At 40.8% G+C, this 22,326-nt stretch overlaps 1 protein-coding gene across 3 annotated transcripts in view; it reads left to right on the top strand.

Annotated features, from left to right (window-relative positions):
* NUDT3 (nudix hydrolase 3) overlaps positions 1 to 22,326 on the top strand; it is a 124,171-nt gene that overhangs the window by 47,440 nt on the left and 54,405 nt on the right. For all 3 annotated transcript variants that reach the window (XM_058554577.1, XM_058554579.1, XM_058554576.1), the window contains exon 2: positions 14,584 to 14,694. In XM_058554577.1, coding sequence (XP_058410560.1) covers positions 14,584 to 14,694 — 111 coding nt within the window. The remainder of the gene's footprint in view (positions 1 to 14,583; positions 14,695 to 22,326) is intronic.

Below are 22,326 nucleotides of genomic sequence, written 5' to 3' on the forward strand. Positions count from 1 at the left end.
GAAAAGAGCTTTAGCAGCAATGACAACACAATAGCAGCCAATACCTAAATTGAGGTCTCTACATATCATTTCCCAGTAAAAGGAACCAGGGCTCCCTAGAGAAACTGCTGAATTCAGATCTGGGGCAGGAAATGCTTAAGATGAGCCTGAGATATCTATCTTACAATAACAGAAAGCAAGAAAACTATCCAAGATTAAAGATTTATATTAAAAAGATGTCAGAGAGAAACAAAATTTGTAAAACATTGCTGGTAGAGTCTAGGTGGTAGGCATATGGGTGGTTGCTGTACAGTTCTTTCAACTTAGCTGTATGTTTGAAAATTTTTATAATGAAGTGCTGGAGAAAAAAGGAGACAGGAGCCAACCTGAAGCAACTCTTGCTAGTTAAAGATGGGAACATTGGGGCCGGCCCCGTGGCTTAGCGGTTAAGTGCGCGCACTCCGCTATTGGTGGCCCGGGTTCGGATCCTGGGCGAGCACTGACGCACCACTCATACGGCCATGCTGAGGCGGCGTCCCACATACAGCAACTAGAGGGATTGACATGTAACTATCTACTGGGGCTTTGGGGAGAAAAAGGGAAAAAAAAAAAGGAGGAGGATTGGCAATAGATGTTAGCTCAGGGCCAGTCTTCCTCAGCAAAAAGAGGAGGATTGGCATGGTTGTTAGCTCAGGGCTGATCTTCCTCACAAAAAAAAGGAGGAGGATTGGCAGATGTTAGCTCAGGGCTGATCTTCCTCACGAAAAAAAAAAAAAAGATGTGAACATCAAAAGATTAATAACTGCAGTTGACTGAAACACATGAAATATAAAAATCTACTAGTTAATGATACAGCAATAACAAAAAACATTTGGAGGTTGCTTGGGCATGCTCTTATTCTTAAAATTATTAAATAAGGAGAAAAAAATTAAGCATTTATCTTGCCTTTCCTATGTTAGGGTAATCAAACTGTCAGTGAGGAAAGTTTCTTCTTTGTAGAATTCCAGCTAATTAATAAATATAGAAGGGATGATAGCATTAGCAAGTCACCACTTGCGTTCCCTAATGAAATCATGGACATAGATGACTATCATTGATACATGCTAGAACCATTAAATGAAAGGCTGATGGTGAGCTCTGTAATGGACAGATCATGTGACAACACTTGAAACCACAGTTTCATTTTCTCATCACTAAAGGTGATGTCAGATCTTGTGTATCTCATAATGGGGTGCTATAGGAAGTATGTGGCCCCTTCAGTGAAGTTTCCTTGCCAAAACACCAAATCCAAACCTGATCAAGCTTCCAGATGTAATGACTTGAGTACAGGAAATATGGAGGATAGAGGAGCAAGTTGAATATTACCATAAGGGAAGGCGTTAACAAGTGCAGGACTGTGGGAAATCCTACAGGATAAATGATCTGTTTTCTTCAGTAAATAAATGGCTTGAAAACAAAGAGCCAGGAGAGGGAACTGTTTTAGATTAAGGCTTAACCAGATGCAATTTTGGACCTGATTTGGATCTTCATTTAAATAAACCAATTGTAAAGTAACATTTTTGAAGCAATTGGAGAAATTAGAATATGGCCTGTTTATTAGATGATTATAAGAAATTGTTAATTTTGCTAGGTGTAATAATGACATTGTGGTATATTTTTTTAAAGGTTCTTATCTGTTAATGATTCATAGCTGAAATTTTTAGTGGTAAATATATTGATATCTGGGATTTGCTTTAAAATACTCTTGAGAGTGGAGTATAGGTAAATAAAACATGATAGGCAAAACATTAATAATTATTGAAGCTGTGTAATAAATACTTGGAGATTCATTATATTTTCTCTGTACTTTTGTGTATGTGTGGAATTTTCTAAAATAAAGAAGCTTTAAAAATACCATGTTGTCACTTGAAAAAAAGAGGAGGCTCTTAGGTATGTACTGATGAAATGATCTCCATGATTTAAATGAAAAAGTAAAGTAGAACAGTGTGTATGATAGGTTACTATTTGGGTTAACAAAGAGGAAAGAAAAGAATAAATATCTGTCTATACTCATACATGGTAGAATATCTCAAGAAGATTTCATAAGAAGCACCTCTGGAGACAGAGGTAGGAGAGAAGGCCTGCTTTTTACTGTATGACCTTTTGTACCTTTTCAACATAACATATGCAGTGAGTACTATTGAAAAAATAGATTCTAAAAAAAAGAGTGGAATTAGAAACCACAATTTTAAACACATACACCTGTGTAAATTCAGAACAATAAAATGTTAATGCTGGAAGGGCTTTAAAGATTATTTGTGGAGGAAGATGGGCACAGATGTTAGCCCAGGGCCGTCTTCCTCAGCAAAAAAAGAGGAGGATTGGCGGATGTTAGCACAGGGCTGATCTCCTCACAAAAAAAAAAAAAAGATTATTTGGACTGCCTCTTTTTTTTTTTTTTTTTGGTGAGGAAGATTAGCCCTGAGCTAACACCTGTTGCCAATTGTCCTCTTTTTTGCTGAGGAAGATTGGCTGTGGGCTAACATCCATGCCCATCTTCCTCTACTTTATGTGGGAGGCCTGGCACAGTGTGGTTTGATGAGTGGTGCGTAGGTCTGTGCCAGGGATCCGAACCCGTGAACCCTGGGCCGCCGGAAGCAGAGCACAAGAACTTAACTACTACACCACTGGGCTGGTCCCTGCACCACCTCATTTTAAAACTGAGAAAGCTGAAACCTAGAGAATATAATTTATTCTTTTGCAGTTGTGTGGCTGGTTGGTGTAAGAGGCAGAACCATAACCCAAGCCTCCTGACTGTTCTCCTCTATAAAGTAGATAGCATACAACTGTGACTTAAACTTTGACATCTTAAATTAGATTGAAATGTGATTAATACGTCGATGCTACTTTGGGGACACAATACCTGGCTTTTTACGGTATATTCCTATAGTTCTAAGACTGTGTGCGGGAAAATAATGCAGTTTATGGATGTCAGGAATGCTGTTGCTGTGGCTTCGTTTGTTTTAATGACCTCAAGAAACTTGAGCGTTCCAAATATTTCATTCACTCCATTTGGCTTTCAGAAATTTCCTAAGGAATAATGCTTGGTATTCTTCTTGGCCAATTATAAGAGTCTCAAATGCTTGTTCTAAAATATTCAAGCTGTACACAAGGTTTTAAAGTGAAATGCCTCCTCCTCTTTAGTGCTGCCAATTGTACTGTACAGAGGCAACCATTGTTTCTTGGGTGAATGCTTTCAAATGGACATTTAAATTGAGGTTTTGAAGTTCCCATTATGTACAGAGAATGTCGGAAGCCTAACTTTTCCTATAGGTACCTCAAACTGTTTTTTTCTTTCCTACCTGCTCCCCTCTTGTATTTCTCTTTCTTGAGAAATGGATGTCTCGGTCCACCTGTTGACCCCGGTAAGAAGCCATAGCCTCTGTATCCCTTTCACGGCACCCTCCTTTCTGATTAGTTACCACTTCCTGTCATTGCTGTCTCCTAAATTTGACTTGAATCCACTTGGTGCTCCCCATCTCCAGGGACACTGATTATATCCATCTCCCTTATCTCTGACTGACCTCCCTGTCCCACCTCCAGCCCATCACTCTTTCAGCCTCTAGATTCAGGCTTCTGAAACACAAGTGAGATTGCCATTTTTCTCCTTAAAAAACAAGGAGAATTCCCAGTTGCCTTCAGTTGCCATAACTCTTTGGTGTGCTTGCTATATGAACTTTTTATACTGGTCCCAGTGTAGCTTTATATACCGGTCCCTCCTTTGTTGCCCTCTTCCTCTTTCCCATCATGCACTCCATACCACATCAAACCACTTGAATTTCTCAGCATTCCCTGGATATAATACAGTTATGCATCGCTTAACAATAGGGATATGTTCTGAGAAACGCATCTTTTTAGGCATTTTCATCGTTGTGCAAACATCATAGAGTGTGCTTACACAAACCTAAATGGTATAGCCTACTACATGCCTAGGCTACATGGTACTAATCTTATGGGACCACTGTCATATATATATGCAGTTTGTTGTTGACTGAAATGTTATGCGGTGCATGACTGTATACTGTTTCTTGCATCTGTGCCTTTACAATTGCAGTGCCTCTTGCCTGAAACACCTCTTCTTTCTGGGATCAATAAATTCCTCCTCTAGGCCCAGCTCAGAGGTTCCCTCTTGAGAAGTGTTTTGGGACCCTGTTGGAGTCTTTTTTCCTCCGTAATAGTCCTTTATCAACATAATGTTGTGGCTGCTTGGGCCCTTCATTAGATCAAGGGTTGGCAAATTTTTCTGTAAAGGACCAGATAGTAAATATTTTTGGCTGTGTGGGCCACGTGATCTCTGTCAGGACTACTTAACTTTGCCATTGTAGCTTGAAAGCAACCATAGGCTATAGGTAAATGGATGAGCATGGCTGTGTTCCTATAAACTTTATTATTGGACACTGAAATTTGAATTTCATATAAATTCACATGCCACAAAGTATTCTTCTTTTGATTTTTTTCAACCTTTTGAAAATGTAAAGACCATTCTTAGGTCATGGGCCGTACAGAAACAGGTGGTAGGCTGGATTTGGCCCATGGGCCACGGTTTGCCCGTTCTTGCATTAGAGGGTGGCCTGTTCAAGGGTAGGCTTTATATATATTTGCACATCTCTGCCCTTTACTGCCCTCCCCCCATGCCTTAGTTCATTTCTAAGCAAATAATGACTGGACAGCTGTTATTTGTGGAATACATGCTTAAGTAAGGAGTTACTTGAAATGTGGTAGTTTCTAAACAAATGTGAAAAATAGTGAAGCTTCATATTGAGAATTAGTAGTCATTTTCTATATTTATTAATAAATATTTTCAGAAAAGAAGGTGTAAAAAAGTTGCATAATATAGAGGAGTTCATTGTCCTCTATGTAGAAGACACCTCTGCCCAGGAAAGATGTAATAAATAAGCAAATATCCTCTGCTCATGGAAGAGAATATTGAAAAGTGTTTCAAATCCTTGATTTGAATTAAAGATTGGGTTTAAATGCCTTCTCCATCTTTTCCTTTCCTTATACCAGTCTGGAGAAAATCATGTGGCTTTTATCCAGTGGCGGTTAAGTTTTCAGAGGGTTTTTCATGTGGGGTTAGCTACATCGTGGCTGTAACAGGCTCTCAGTGGCGTGGTGGTCAGTCAGGCGTATGGACCATGCTTTGAATCCTGACTCAGTGCTGACCCTTTTGGTGCCCTTTGCCACGTCACCCAGTCATCTAAGACTGAGTTTCCTCATTGGTATAATGGCGAGAATTCTGTAATACCTGGCTTGCATGGTTATTTGAAAATTAGAGATAGTGTGTTAAAAATAAAATATGTAAAATGCAACACGTGGCACAAAGTGGGCACTGAATAAATGTTACCGCTGCTGTTATCATTTATTTCCCCCCAGCATTAGTCTGTTTTCTTTCAGTATTTACAAGAGTTGTGGGAGGGGTTAAGGTTTACAGAAACAACTCGGACGTTCCAGTAAGTTATGTTCAGTGCAATCCAGCAACTTTCAGTCTTTGTTTTTATTTTTATATAGCCTTCAAATATGGCCAAGTTTACTGGTTTCTTTAGTCTTCTTTTTAGAAATAAAAAAAGTCGTTGAATACCAGGCAATATAAAGTGCCATGTGTGATTTTCTTAACATTTAGGCGTTAATTTGAAAAGGCAGGGCAGGACACTCTCATTTAGAAGTCTGGTATTATACATACTTAAGAATAATATCTGTGTATAATGGTTTGTGTCTATGACTGCCTTTTCTTACTGTTGTTAAAATACTTTCTTGCTCCCAAAGTAAAAACTGTCAGACTATCTGTTCATAGGACAGTATGGTGTTTCTTTGTACTAGGCAGGGAATTTCCTCTTTTGTTAAATAAACAACCTGATTAGCTAGATAAAGTGAAGGAATGTTTATAAGGCATTTTGTAAACTGTTTATGTCTACTTGTGCCTCCTTTTAGTAGTATTTTGAGCTCCTGTGTAGGAAAAAAAAATAGCAAAAGGGTAAAATGGCTTTAAAACTCTAGAAACTGAAACTACTGTTTGGCCCTGTGATAATTTGCTCATTTAATTTGAACATGTTGTTTCACCTCATGCTCAGCTTTACTCATCGTTTTCTTTCTTTCTTTCCTTTTTTTTTTTTTTTTGGTGAGGAAGATTGGCCCTGAGCTAACATCTGTCCCCAGTCTTCCTCTTTTGCTTGAGGGAGATTGTCCCTGAGCTAACATCTGTGCCCATCTTCCTCTATTTTGTATGTGGAACGCCGCCACAGCATGGCTTCATGAGCAGTATGTAGGTCCAGACACGCCCGGGATCTGAACCCACGAACTCTGGGCTGCCAAAGCAGAGCATGAAAACTTAACCACTGCGCCACTGGGTCGGCCCCTACTCATCTTTTACACGTTTTATAGGGTCATGGTGCACAAAAACTTGTGGTAAAAAATAGTAAACTTCTTTTATCTGGAATCCAAGCAAGTGCAGATAATTATTCACTGTTATATTGGTCTTATTTTTTAGAAGGGACACATAAATGATTAAAAAGGGCTTGTCTGTAGAAGCAGTTTGCAGGGCATATCATCGATTTGATAGAGTGCAGCCCTAGTGCCGTCTGGAATACCAGGAGAACTCTCTGGGAGTAATGGAAGTGCTGAGGGGCTGTTGAATGCCGGGGGCATTGCGTTGTTGGAAATGAAATCATGTTAGGTGCATTACTGCATGCAATTTTCTAGAAATTAGTAATATATCTGAGATATATAGCTTGCTAGTCAGGATAATTTCATGATTATCACCATAGATAATCTAATTTTTTTTTTTGGTGAGGAAGATCAGCCCTGAGCTAACATCCGATGCCAATCCTCCTCTTTTTGCCAAGGAAGATTGGCCCTGGGCTAACATCCATGCCCATCTCACTCTACTTTATATGGGACGCCGCCACAGCATGGCTTGACAAGTGGTGCGTCCGTGCACGGCCGGGATCCAGACCTGCGAACCCGCGGGCTGCTGAAGCGGAGTGCGCACGCTTAACCTCTGCGCCACCCAGCTGGCCCCAGGTAATCTAATTTTTAAGGAAAATATTTCCAAAATTTTAACCTGTGATACCTGGAATATATCTACCCCCACTATACTCTTGGCAGTGCAAATGGAAATTTGCCTGACACCAAAGAGAGTGAAGGATAGGTAGGGGAAATGGAGACAGCTTATCTAGCTAGAGCTTTACAAATGCACATGTTCTCCCTGGTGTTAGTCTCATCCTGGCTAGAAGAGTCTGAGACTACTGTTTCCCAAATCTTTGTCTCTTTCCCTCTTCTTAGCTCCAGTCCCACATTTATATGATTGTCCACTAGAAATATTCATTAGACATCTCATTGAACTTTCAAATTTATATGTTTGGAGGAAACTTCCTTGTGGTTCCCTCCTCCACTGACCCTTCCACTCTCCTGGGAGGGCAGCTCCACCATTGACCCAGCCTACATCCTGTCAGTCACCTGGTCCTGTGGATTCTTCCTTCTGTATATCTGGAAACCTGTCACCTCCTTCCAACTCCTACTTCTCTCCTCATCCTTTCTCAACCTGAATTAACTACAGAAACCTATTCTGTTACCAGGCTTGTCCGTCTCCAGCCCAAGTCAAAGTGACCTTTCTAAAATCCAAATTGGGTTATGTCATTTCTTTGCTTAAATAACTTCAGTGACTTACCCCACTGCCTTCAGGTTTCAATCCAAACTCTTTATAATTGGACCCCTGCCTTTTTGTTCAGCCTCGCTAAGTAACCCCTTCTGTATGCTCTCTGCATTCCTTTTTTTTTTTTTTTTTTTTTTTGGTGAGGAAGATCAGCCCTGAGCTAACATCCAACGCCAATCCTCCTCTTTTTTTTGCCAAGGAAGACTGGCCCTGGGCTAACATCCGTGCCCATCTTCCTCTACTTTATATGGGACACCACCACAGCATGGCTTGACAAGCGGTGTGTCGGTGTGCACCTGGGATCCGAACCTGCAAAGCCCCAGCTGCCAAAACGGAGCACGCGCACTTAACTGCTGCGCCATCGGGCCGGCCCCTGCATTCCTTTTTTAAAGCAGTTGTTTGTTCAGTTGGTCATTGGTCCATTCTTTGATTTGCTCATCAAACAATTATTGGCCACTTACATTGGTCAGACTCTCTACTTAGGGATTGGATGTGAGGCAGTCAACAGAACAGATCCTTAGGTATTTCACTGACCTCTCACACTGTTAGTCTGGATAGACTAGGTTATGCTGCAGTAAGAAATTTACCCTGAAATCTTGTTGTTTTCACACATAGAGTGTTTTTTTTTTTTTTTTTTTTTTTTTTGTGAGGAGATCAGCCCTGTGCTAACATCTGGCAATCCTCCTGTTTTTTTTCTGAGGAAGATTGGCCCTGGGCTAACATCCGTGCCCATCTTCCTCCACTTTATATGGGATACCGCCACAGCATGGCTTGCCAAGCAGTGCTCGCCCGGGATCTGAACCGGCGAACCCTGGGCCGCCGCAGCGGAACGTGCACACCTAACCGCTTGCACCACCGGGCCGGCCCCTTAACACAATAGAGTTTTATTCTCTGTTATGATACCTATCAGTCATGGTTTTCATTATTATTATTATTTTTTTTGGTGAGAAGGATTAGCCCTGAGCTCACATCTGTTGCCAATCCTCTTTTTTGCTGAGGAAGATTGGCCCTGGGCTAACATCCATGACCATCTTCCTCTACTTTATATGTGGGACGCCTGCCACAGCATGGCTTGATAAGAGGTGTGTAGGTCCGCGCCTGGGATCCGAACCTGCGAACCTCGGGCCGCTGCAGTGGAGCACGTGTACTTAACCATTATGCCACAGGGCCGGTGCCCAGTCATGGGTTTTCAGAGGCTCTGCTCCACGCGGGAACTCTCTTCCATTCAGGGGCCCAGGCTTGTCGCTACAGCAGCTGGGACTCACTGTGTCCTTGGGCACTGTGAGAGAGAAAGAGAGAGAGACTGGATAGGCTTCTCCCTGCCTTAGCCCAGAAATGACACGTGTCCCTTCTGCTCACATTTCATTAGCCAGAATTAGTGAAATGGCCTCACCTAATAGTAAGAGGGAATGGATACTGTAGGCAAGAACATGAAATACCTAGTGAGCATTATGGTCTCTGGCACAGTCACTGAAATATAATCAGTCACCTGTCTTCTTGTCAGTCTCATCCACTGGACTTTAAATTTCTCAAGAGCTGAGGCTGTCTCTACCTACCTTTTGTGTCCCAAGCACATGGGCACACAGTAGGCTTCTGATGATTTTTTGTTGAATAGATGTCCTTGAGCTTGGGTTCAACTAGGTCGCTTCCTCTAAGAAACTTTCCCCTTACCATCCCTCTACCGCCTCCTGGCAGCCTGGGTTAGGTGTCTCTTTTCAGTGTCATTGTGGTACCATGCATACCTCAACCACAGCACTCCTCACTCTGTATTATTACTCTTTTTTTTTTTTTTTCTTTTCTCTCTCTGCTAGATACTCAGTTTCTTTAGGGCAAAGACTATGGCTATTATATTCTTTTGAAAATTTGTATTAAGCAATATTAAAGCAATACAAAAAACCCTAAGAAATAAAACATGACTGTTCCCCTGAAGCCCTTTATGCAAATCTCCTCCCATTAGTTTTATCTTTCCCACACATTTCTTTATTCTTTTGCTGCATGTGTCCCTAATCAATATAATGATTTTTCTCTGTGTCCATGTGGATAATAAGTTGTCCTAGCAGGGTCACCTGTATCACGAATCCAAGAGCTCATAGATGGGAGGGTATGTTCCCTGGACACATTTGTCCATCTCTGCACTGATATCACCTCTCTCAATGACAAGAGCTTCATAAGAAGGTCTGATACCTGGCCGGCCAATCCCCCACTTTGATCTGCCTCAAAATTGCAGAGGTTTTAATCTCTGCCTCTGCCATTCCTGGTTCATGATCATGCTTAATGAATGTTTGTTGAATAAATGACAAATTCTGTTTTTTTTTTTAGTGTGTCGTTTTCAGGATCTTTTAGGAGCTTTGCCATTTAATTTCTTTTTAGATAATTATGTATTTAAAAATCAAGCTTCAGAATAAGAATTTACTGACCAGAATACCACTTATTGTTTTATAAAGTAGTGAGGAGTAAAGCCTCTGGCTAAAGTAAGGAATATTTTGTTTTGTTTTTTTTGCAATAAATTTGCATTGGGTTGTCAAGGAAACTTACTGAGGAGAACTGTTTACTGGTAATAGGGTTTGCTTTGACATGTGACTACAAAGTAATGAGGCTTGCTTTCTCCAGCCTCAGTATTACATATAGTTTTACCTCATATAGTTATGTTTTGAATATGCAAAGCAATAACACTTGCAAGATTTACTAATTAATATTTCATGTTGATTGAAATTCAGAAATTAAATTATACTTTATGTTAGAGGTTTCATTTTCTTTGCTTTAGCTTTGAAATGTCCCTGTAAAGGTCTTTCATTTGGACTATAACCTAATTGGATAGCCCTAGTCAGCCTTTGATGCAAATGCTTAGGTTTAGAATGGCTGGAGGGCCAGCCTGGTGGTGTAGCGGTTAAGTGCACACGCTCCGCTGCAGCAGCCCGGGGTTGGCAGGTTCGGATCCCAGTCGCGTACCGAGGCACCGCTTGTGAAGCCATGCTGTGGTGGCGTCCCATATAAAGTAGAGGAAGATGGGCACAGATGTTAGCCCAGGGCCAATCTTCCTCAGCAAAAAGAGGAGGATTGCCATCAGATGTTAGCTTAGGGCTAATCTTCCTCACAAAAAAAAAAAATATATATATACAACCATACATTCACCAAATGTAGCAAAAGAACATAAGTATGAAAATAAACACATTTGAAAGAAAAAAAAAGGATGGCTGGTAAATACTGCCAGGAAGTCAGAGAACTCTAGGAAGAAAGACTACATTTTGTTATTTATATAACAAATCAGTGAAGGATTAACCCCTTTTTCTACTTTCTCTTCTTGAATCTTCCTTGAAGATTAGATAGATAGATATGACTTAGATGCCATTGTATAGGGTGTCTTTGGAGGGCTTTTTTTAACTTTTGAACTTGAATTAACAAATATGATTATATTTGGGTTTATTTTCCTTTTGATAAGGAATTTTTTAAAATGTAAGATTAGCCATATTTATCAAGAAGAACAGGTGTGGCAATGATCTTTTTCTTTCATGGAAATAGTATATTATTTTAGCTTTATAATTTAATATTGTAAAACTAAGGATAACCTTCTGGAAGGCTGCTTTCTTGGAGCGTAGACTCTGAAGAACAGAGTAGTGGCACTGACTCCTTTAGCTTTTAAAAAATTACTGTGATCTGAAAACTAGTTTTATTTTATTGAGGTGAAGTTAAACATAACAAAACATTAACCGTTTTAAAGTGACCAAGTCAGTGGCATTTAGCAACCACCACTTCTATCTAGTTTCAAAACACTTTCATCATTCTAAAATAAAACCCTGTACCCGTTAAGCAGTTACTCCCCATTCTTCCCTTCCCTTCCCCCAGTTATTGGCAACCACCAGTCTGCTTTCTGTCTCTATGGATTTACCTACTCTGCATATTTCATATAAATGAGATCATACAGAATTTGACTTTTTGAATCTGACTTTCGCTTAGCATAATGTTTTCAGAGTTCGTCCACTATGTAGCATGTATCAGTACTTCATTTCTTTTTCGTGGCTGAATACTAATCTATGTATGTATGTGCCACGTTCTGTTTGTCCATTAATCCACTGACAGGCATTTGAGTTGTTTCTGCTTTTTGGCTGTTGTGAATAATGCTGCTATGAACATTTCTGTGTAAGTGTTTGAGTACATGTTTTCAGTTCTTTGGGGTATATGCCTGGGAGTGGAATTACTAGATCATATGGTAATTTGAGAAATTTTTGAGGAAAAATCTCAAACCACTGAACTGTTTTCCACAGTGCCTGAATTATTTTACATTCCTGCTGGCAGTGTATGAGGGTTCCGATTTCTTTACATCCATGTCAGTACTTGTTATTTTTGGAATTATAGCCATTTTAGTGGTTGTAAAGTGGTGTCTCATGGTGGTTTTACTTTGCACTTCCCTAGTGACTAATGAATGATGTTGAGCATCTTTTCATGTGCTTGTTGGCTAGTTGTAAATCTTCTTTGGAGAAATGCTATTCATCTTTTTGTTGAGTTGTAAGAGTTCTTTATGTATTTTGGATACCAGACCCTTAATAGATCAGATAGATGATTTGCAAATATTTTCTTCCATTCTGCAGGTTGCCTTTTCACATTCTTTTTTTTTTTTTTTTTTTGGTGAGGAAGATTCGCCCTGAGCTAACATCTGTCGCCAATCTTCCTCTTTTTTTGCTTGAGGAAGATTAGCCCTGAGCTGACATCTGTGCCAGTCTTCCTCCACTTTATATGTGGGTCACTGCCACAGCATGGCTGACGAGTGGTGTAGGTCCGTGCCCGAGATCAGAGTGCGCTGAACTTAACCACTATGCTGTAGGGCCGGCCCCCCATTTTTTTTCCTTTCTTTTTTCATTTAATTATTTTTTTTTAAAGCTTCAGTGCATAGTTGTGTATCTTAGTTGTTAGTTTAATTTTCTATGTGAGCTGCCGCCACAGTATGACAACTGACAGATGGGTGGTGTGGTTCCATGACTGGGAAATGAACCCAGGCGATGGTGGTGAGCGTGCTGAATCTTAACCACTAGACCACCAGGGCTGGCTCTTTATTTTTTTATTTTTTTTTTTTTTTTTGCCGAGGAAGACTGGCCCTGGGCTAACATCCGTGCTCGTCTTCCTCCACTTTATATGGGACGCCGCCACAGCGTGGCTGGCCAAGCAGTGCGTCGGTGCGCGCCCGGGATCCGAACCGGTGAACCCCGGGCCGCAACAGCGGAGCGAGCGCAATTAACCACTTGCACCACTGGGCCGGCCCTTTATATTCTTGATAATGTCCTTTGATATGCAGATGTTTCTAATTTTGACGAAGTCCAGTTTATCGATTTTTTTTTTTCTTGCTCATGCTTTTGCTGTTGTGTCTAAGAATTTGGCATATCTTGCCAAATCCAAGGTCATAAAGATTTACCCCCATTTTATAGTTTTAACTCTTACATTTAGGTTGTTGGTCCATTTTGAGTTAATTTTTGTATATGAAGTAGGAGTCCAATGAGGACTTTTATTTAAAATCAAAATTTTATGGAAAGTCCACATTGTGTATCCCTTGATTAAGCATATATACACATCAACCAAAAACTGCTATGGATTTTATATTATTTTAAATTATCCTGCATTGTATTAATCAAAGCAGAACTTATATACATTTAAAAAATAGTACTTCTAAGTAGAAGACATTATTTTCTCAGTCCATGGGCTGTATATATTGCTGACCGTATATGGATTCAGGGATTTCCTTCATGGAACTCCGTGGTCCCCTCTGAGTCTACAGATCACAGATTTTGTAGAGGTGCATCAGGAGAATCTGTTATGACATAAAAAAATGGATTAAGGATGAAGAAAAAGGTAGAATTTCCAGGGGCCCATAGATAGTTGCAGAGACTTCAAGGGAGAGAGAGGAGATGACTGGAAGGTAGTCATCGGGAAGTCAGTGGTGGAATCTATAAGGGCTAGAGAGGAAGTAGCATTTTCTTTCAGGCTACAAGGATGACTGCAGAGTAGAAGTTAAGTGCTGGGGGTGGATGTGGGGTGGGATGGGGAACATGGTTTGGAATAGGGACGGAGGTTCAGAAGACATCATCAGGAAGTGATAGTTTAGGGAATGGTTGAAGATTCCTTTAGTTTTATAAATAATGCCAGCCCAACTCTACCTCCAAATAAGAAGTCCAGCTAACTTGTTTTTAGCATCTGTCCTGGAGAGGGGCAAGGAAAAGGAAGTAGGAAAATTCTAGACTTTATGTCAACCATGACTAGAATGTTGATTAAATTTGAATTAGTAAACTATATGCTACATCAGTATTTTGTGTGTGTGGGTTTTCTTTCATTTCTTAATAAAATTTTCTAGTAAAAAAATTCCAGTTTTATCTTGGCTGAAAGCATGATGAAAAGAAATTTTTCCACTTCTCATGTAGATGAGAGGGTTAGGTTCTCAGTGCATACTTAGAGCTTAGGGTGGTGTGTTGTATTGGTCTATGGCCATCTGATGGAGCAGGAACTGGGACACAAAGGAGTGAGAACCTTGGAGGGAAAGTGTTGGGACTGTGTTGCCAACCACGGCTGAGGACTTCGTTCCTTCTGGCTAGCCCCTCACAGTGCTCACAGGCTCACCACTGACAGTCTTTTTAGTCCTTGTCAGCTCTGTGTTCAAAGGGCTTTAGAGAAGGGAATGAAGGAGAAGGTAGATAGGACAAGTGACTGAGAGTCTGAGGGGAGGGTAGAGATAAAGGCCACTGGTTCAGATGCCCTTCTGCTTTTACTAGGCAGATTGTCTACTTTTTCAAACAGAAACAAAAGTTACCTTATAAGAAGTGATTTGGAGAGGTATAAATAAAGAATAGAATACTTTTACTTTGTTTAAACTCTGAATTTGGATGAATGTGTCTTTTTGAGTTTTTAACTGCCCATGTGACCTCTGTGACTTTCAGGTGCTACTTGTGAGCAGTAGTCGCCATCCAGACCGATGGATTGTCCCTGGAGGAGGCATGGAGCCCGAGGAGGAGCCGAGTGTGGCAGCTGTCCGTGAAGTCTGCGAGGAGGTATGCACTGAGAAGAAAGGGCACAGCCGTACCTTATAATCGTGAACTTGTCATGTCTGTGAACTTCAGTTTATCACCACTCACTGAATAAACATACTCATGATCAGAGAAAGAAAGCATTTAACAGTTACCATGTGCCTTCTTGATTAAAGAGGTGATCAGATTGTGACATGGTAATGTTGATCAGTCTATGCAGAGAGAGGCCTCTGTGGTAGTGACTGTATCTCAGTATACTACACAGTCCTTTGTGATGTTCCATGGATCTCTTCCAGCATTGCCTCTGTTACCTGTGGCAGAAGACCAAGTATCAAATGGTTCGTTGGCCTTAAGAAATAAAAGGAACAGGCAGTATTGGTATAAATGGCCCATTCTCATTAACCTTTGGATAAGGAGGAGGCAGCCCTTGTACTCCCATGCTTCCTGGGTCCTGGCCTTAGAACAGTGGCTGAAGCAACAATTCTGTTAGTCAGAAGCTGTTAATGGTGCAACTTGAAAGATAATAGTATCTTCTTTTTCACTCAGTCACATGATACTCAACATACATGTGTTGACTTCCTGGGTCATGCCCAGTAAAGTCATGCACCACGAATGACATTTTGGTCGACAACGGACCACGTATATGACGGTGGTCTCGTAAGATTAATACCATATAGCCTACGTGTCTAGTAGGTTATATCACCTAGGTTTGTGTAGGTACACTCTATCATGTTCGCATAACGACAAAATCACCCAACAACGCTTTTCTCAGAACGCATCCCCATCGTTAAGCAACACGTGAGAGTATATCTTACTAGAGACTCTAGAATAAACAGTTAGAAGAAGTAAAGTCTTGGACCTGTAGTTCCCTTACTTCAAGAGCTTACAGTTTGTTTGGGGGAACTGAGAAAGAGATTGCAATTCAAAACCAGGAGGAAGGAACTGATGTTTCTTCATAGCCTCTTGTGGCGACACCATGCTATGCTCTGCTTATCTTATCTTATTTAGGACTCCTAACTCGGTGGTGTAAGTTTTATCACCCCCATTTACTTGCCCTGGCCACATAGATAGTGCTTTTTAGATCCATTTCCTTGTTTCCCAGGGGACTTAAGACTGATTCTAAAGACATATAAAATAGCGTTAGAACAAGTCTAAATTATACATTTCTTTTGGGTCCAGCCTTTGCTGAAGTTCTCTTAGACTAATCTTACCCTGGGAATACTCAAGGGATTCTTTCCTCGCTCTGAACTCCTATAGACTTACATTGGCTCTATCACTCTCTTTTTTTTGTGTGTGAGGAAGATTAGCTCTGGGCTAATAATATCTGATGCCAATCTTCCTCTTTTTGCTGAGGAAGATTGGCCCTAGGCTAACATCCGTGCCAATCTTCCTCTATTTTATATGGGAGGTCTGCCACAGCATGGCTTGACAAGTGGTGCGTCGGTGCGTGCCCGGGATCCGAATCTGTGAACCCTGAGCTCCTGAAGCAGAGCACACGTACTTATAACTGCTACGTCACTGGGCCTGCCCCTCATTTTATTATATATCTGGTATCCATAACTAGATTGTAATCTCTGAGGACAAAGATTATGATTCCTAGTTTAAATCCTCCCTTCCTGTGCATAGTATGCCTCTAGGTGAACAGAAAGTAATTACTGCATGCTTGTCTGACAGATTGAACAATGTATGGAATGATAAAAGTCCTGAAGAAATACCCTAAGTGGAAATTATCAGAGTTCTTTCAGGAGGATCCCAAAGGTTTGACTATTCAAATAAGTGTGGTAGGGCCAGTTGGTGGACCTAAGCTGCATAATTTTTTTTTATTGTGAAATTTTTGTTGTACATTATTGTTTGTCAGTCACCATATAAATTAAGCTGCATAGTTTTGATTTAAATCCAGTTGGCTCCTGTAGGTTCTAAGGCACGTAAGGCAAAAGTGATGTTTGACAGAGTTACCATGGCAGTTGTGGATTCAGGTTGTTGGAAGACCTGAAATAGAGTGATGGTTCTAGAATAGAGAAAGGAAAAAGTTCAGAGACCTTGTGCAAAACTTGCTATTTGGTTTTAGGAGCTGTGAGGGGGAATCTGATAGCTCTACCTTTGTAGAGCACATTTGGATTTGGCGTCTGTCTCAGGAAAGCTTATACTAGTAGTTATTACTATTGTTGCTTTGTTTTTGAGTGTTATGGTTGAATTGTCCCTGAGTTATACAAGTGCAGCTAAGATGTAGAAAACTAGATGATTGCAGTAGGAAATGCAACAAGGGAGTAGGAAGGGATATAGGGACCTTGCTTACTACCCTTTTGTTGCCTGGAAATTACATACCATCCTTCAGTAGGTAAAACAGAATAGAATGAAGTAGGATTCAAGTGCTTATGACACAGGAAGGTGAATGTTGCGCACAGATAATGAAACTATATTCCTCATAGGATCAGTATCTTACCTACCTCCTGTATTGAAGGGAGTTCCAAACTTGAAATTAAACCCTGCTGCCTGCCATTCTTAGCCCTGACAAATCCTACCTGACTTTGAGCAGTTTTTTCCCCTCCAGTCAAAGGAGAGTCATACTGTACCTTGTACTTTATTCCAGCATGATTGAGAGGATGAAGAAATGTCTATGAACTGCTTGGAACTTTAGAATAATGTACCAAATACAAACAATAAAAATTAGAGAAATGTGTCATTACAAAAACAAACATTTCAGTGGCTTCCATCAAAGTAAAATGGATGAGGTGGTTTTTCCAATTCCATGTCCATCAACAGAGAATAAGACTTGGAATCAGAGGGGATGTAGGTAGATATTTTTTGTTGCCCTTGAAGGGTAGCTTTTGTAAGCAGAAATCACTATTTAGGGGTTTATTTAATTTTCAAAATGTTATGAGTTTTTTAAAGTACATATTTTCAAAAACTTAGTTCTTTCATAATGCTCATAGATCTGATTGCTCTATTAATAAGCATAGGAGAGTTTACTAGTCACTTATAAGGGGGCTTTGGATAATACCTAGACCAGTTCATTGAAGACTTGCAGATGTTTCAGATTGCATTTATAAATTTAATATATTTGACTGCTTTTTAAAGAATTTCGGTCATCTGACTAAAAAAAATAAAAACCTTATGAAACTCTTCAACAAAAAAGTCCTGTGAATCGCAGTATTTAAAGTTACAAATAAGGTGTGTCATAGATTCTCTAAATATTCCCATAGTGTATATAAACTTGAGATTTTTCAACTTAAAATCACAAGTCAGAAATAAATTTTTCAATTACACTTTCAAGATTGAGGTTATAATCTAATAGTCCAAATTTTTTTAAACATTATAAAATCATAAAATGTCTCGTCTGCTTCTTAACATAGAAATATTTATACTGTGATTTTGATTCTCTTAAACATTTTTATATTTCATTCTAAATATTTCTAGGATGGAAAGATGCTTATTCACCAAAGAAAGCGGCCCTTCCTGTTAAATGAGGCCAGGACTCTCGGGTGGCCTGATAGGAAACACTGACCCACTTTACTGTTGCTCTGTCAAGACTCCATAACATTACAAGGCTGGTGGTCGTGGAGTCCATGTGGATGGGAATGAGTATTGAGTGAGCAATCTGCAGTGTCTGGCATACCTGGCTAACTTTGTGCTTCAATCTGAAGGTTACTTCCTCCATGTAGTCTTTGTGATTTCGTTGTTCTTCTTGTGTGTTTCCATTGCAGTCTGTACTTCTAACATCATGGTATTTATCATGCTTTATTTTTTTTATTATTTTTTGTGTGTGTGAGTAAGATCAGCTCTGAGCTAACATCCGTGCTAATTCTCCTCTTTTTGCTGAGGAAGACCGGCTCTGAGCTAACATCTATTGCCTATCCTCCTCCTTTTTTTTTCCCCAAAGCCCCAGTAGATAGCTGTATGTCATAGTTGCACATCCTTCTAGGTGCTGCATGTGGGACGCGGCCTCAGCATGGCCGGACAAGCAGTGCGTCGGTGCACGCCCGGGATCTGAACCTGGGCCGCCAGCAGCAGAGCGTGTGCACTTAACCGCTAAGCCATGGGGCCGGCCCTATCATGCTTTATTAATACTTCTTGTTTGTCTTCTGTGCTGGATTTTACACCCCGTAAAGTACCATTCTTTCTTGCTCACTGTTGAATCCCCAGTGCTTAATACATAGCAAGTGCTTAACAAAATAAGTGCTACAATTATTGATGTGAGCTCTAGAGCACCCATATAAATGCAGTTGAGGTAGGTCCTTTCAGGTTGTTAGGAGGAGACATATCTATAGATCGCTCAGTTAGGAAGAAGATGACAGTGTCACAGCAGCTGCCTAGCTAGGCTATGCAGAACTGGAAACTTGAGTCACAGTAGGTAGGCAGGCCTTGCTCATGGTGAGTGGAACAACAGGAATGCAGTGTAGCTCAGGGAGCCTGGTCGCTGCACCAGTGGCCCAGCCCCTATTCCACTGTGGAGGAGCTGCCTTTCTAATCTTTTCTCAGCCTCCTGGCTTCTACTTACCACTTTTTGCTTTAGATTTTTACTCCCTTGTGTACCGCTCACCAGTCTGTTGGCTCTGCCTGTGTATCTCACATTCAGCCTTCCCAAGAGAGAGGATATGATTGGTTTTGCCTAGTTAGGACCTTTGGGCAGAGTTGCCAGGCCACATCATTAGCTTCTGGCCATTTTGAAGATGTCTACCTTACCTTTGCATCAGTTGCTGATTTCTTATTCCTCTAGCTGTGCTCGGAGTGGTGAGGTCATGTGTTATAAAAGCACGGCAACCTGTGTTTATAAGTACCACCTGTAGCAGCTTTACTGGGAGTCCTGTGTATGTAGTAAACAGACATTTACCAACACAGGAAAATGTCTGTAACACGTTCCTAAGTGATCAAAGCAGGCTGTGAAACAGTATTTGTGATATGAAACCACTTAGTGGGAGAGAAATGTGGGTGTCCATTTGTGTAGAAAGAATAGATAACGCTGTTTGTACAATTCCCATGTGTCAAGCTCTGTTCTAAGCGTTTTGCATATGTTGCTTCATTTAATATTTACCAGACCCTATGAGATAGGAACTGTTATAATCTGCATTTTACAGGTGAGAAGAAAACTGAGGTTCAGTGAGATTAAGTAATTTGTCCAAACAAATTGTGCCCTGCTAAATGTACTCAAGTGCTCAAGGTGAGATTTGAATCCAGAATATTTAGTCTGAGCACCCACACTCCTAATGCTGTATGCCTTGAAAGAACATCCACCAAAATGTTCACAGTGGTTATCTCTGGGTTAGCTCATAGATTATCAAGTTTTCTGCAATGAACGTATATTTATTTTGTTACGAGAAAAATTTTCTATATAAACGTGAATGGAATGAGATTGTTAAGTAGTGTATCTTGGCATTGTCAGGCCTAGGTACCATTAAACTCAACCTGTTCTGAAGCTTTGTTCAATCCAGCTTAAAAATTTCAGGGCCAGCCCGGTGGCATGGTGGTTAAGTTCGCGTGCTCCACTTCAATGGTCTAGGGTTCGCAGGTTCAGATCCTAGGTGCAGACCTACACACTGCTCATCAAGCCACGCTGTGGCGGCATCCCATATACAAAGTAGAGGAAGATCAGCACAGGTGTTAGCTCAGGGACCATCCTCCTCAAGCAAAAAGGAAGATTGGCAGTGGATGATGCTCAGGGCCAAAATTCCTCACACACACGAAAAAAATTTCAGCAACTTGGCTGAATTTCAGAAACATAAATCTGTAGCACTTGAAATATTAGCAGTCACATTTAAAGGGCAAAAATATTCCTTTTTGGAAACTGACCTCCATTTTTCAGCTGCTTATAGTCAAAATCTTATTACAGTGACTCCTTAAAGGGTTAGAGGGGTGAGGCTTTCTCCCAGGGCCAGCCAGGGGCCTTGGTAACAGTGCATCTCTAGCCCAGGGCAGCAGAGGCTTGTGTGAGCCAGCCATGTGATACTCTCTCTGTAATAAAAAAGAAAAGCACCTTTTTGTGTGGTTTTCAGAGCTATTCTTTCTTGCTAATTCAATGGGAAAGGTAAAACTGTTGGCTGACAGGAAACAAAGAGAGAAGCTAGATCTGAAACTGTTCTATCTTCTGTTCATCTGTTACATTTCCATCTCTTTTGCCCACTCGCACCTCAGCCAAACCAAGAGCATTATCACAAAGATATAGAACATCTGAAAACAGAAACAGAAGGAGAAAATTATGTACATACCTTCAATTGCATTCTCAAGGATGACATTCATTCTGCCCGTCAACTTAAAAAGCAAATTCAGTAGTTATTTTACTCTCAAAACGAGTTTATTTGGGAAAAGCCAAAAGAATTGTAATTCGCGACATGCATGCTATGGCGCCATAGGCAAATCCAGAGAGACAAAGGGAGGGGCTTGCTTTTATAGAGTATAGAGAGTAAGAAGGGGTTCCCATAGGGGGTGGGGAGGGACTGTTCTAAGTGAAAGTCACTTGGAAGAAAGTAACAGTTCAGGGTTACAACAGCTCCTGATTGGCTGAGCTGTGGCATTTCTCGTTGGCTGTGCTGTTGCCACGTCAGGAGAGAAATCTTCCTTCAGTAGTAAAGTAGTTGTACTTCCTGTTGGAGATGCAAGTGTTAGGTCTCTTCCAGTTTGGAGTAATTGATAATGTATGATGGGCGTGAGAGCTCCCCCTACAGGCGTTCCTGACTCCAATTTGGTTGAAGTTTCTTTTATTCATTTCACATTTACCCCTTTTGATCAAGATCTTTCTCCAGAAGTATCACTGAGCAAGAGTCAGGTTCTCTGCACATAGTGGTCTTGTCCTTCAGTGCCAGGAAGGACCTTTCCTGGTTGTCATGTCACATGTTGGAGGGAAAGTGCATAGTGGTTGGAAACCATTTAGGCCACATTTGAGTAACAAGGAAAGTTAGAGGGAGAACTCGCAGGCATTTCCCATCTAAAATCTATATTTTGCCACTGTTGTAGTTGTTGGAGATCATCTCGAAGTGCTCAGCTGGCATCACCTTATTGGGCACATCATTTTTACAGAGGTTCGGCAGGCAGCAGGTACAGAACTGTACGGTAATTATATAGAGTAAGATTAAGAGCAATACTATAATCTCAGTTTGCAGGGTGGTTCTAAACCAGGAGCCCAGACTTGAAGGTAACCAGCTGAACAAATCAAAAGACCGTGGCTTGTTAGGTGAAATTTGTTACAGCCGATGTGCTTGCTCTCTAATCTTATGTAATTGGGTTTCTCCTTCCCCAAAGGCATTTATCCCTGTGCAACAGGAGGTGTTCACACCACATAGACACCTCCTTGCTCAGTGAGTAGATAATCAAGGGCTATGTAATTATCCAAAACTACCTTGGCCAGTGAGTTAAGTGATTGTTACTGGGCTGAAACTGCTTTAGTAAACCCACCTCTGTCACATAGACCTTCTAGGAGTTCTCGTTTAGGGAAACTATGGAGATTCAGTGGGGAAGACCAGTAAGAAGTCTCTGTTTGGTTATGCAGGACAGTGAATATGGCCAGGGCACACTATCCTTGTATTCTCCAGCTGTCAAGGTGATGAGTTGCCCAGGCATAAAAGCTATTACTGAAACTTCCACACAGGAAGATGTAACCAGGGGATGTACATAAGCCTCCTGCATAAATGATATCATCTAATAGACTTGTTCATCAGTGTAGAG

Source organism: Diceros bicornis, chromosome 14 (assembly GCF_020826845.1).
Source record: "Diceros bicornis minor isolate mBicDic1 chromosome 14, mDicBic1.mat.cur, whole genome shotgun sequence".
NCBI lineage: Eukaryota > Metazoa > Chordata > Mammalia > Perissodactyla > Rhinocerotidae > Diceros > Diceros bicornis.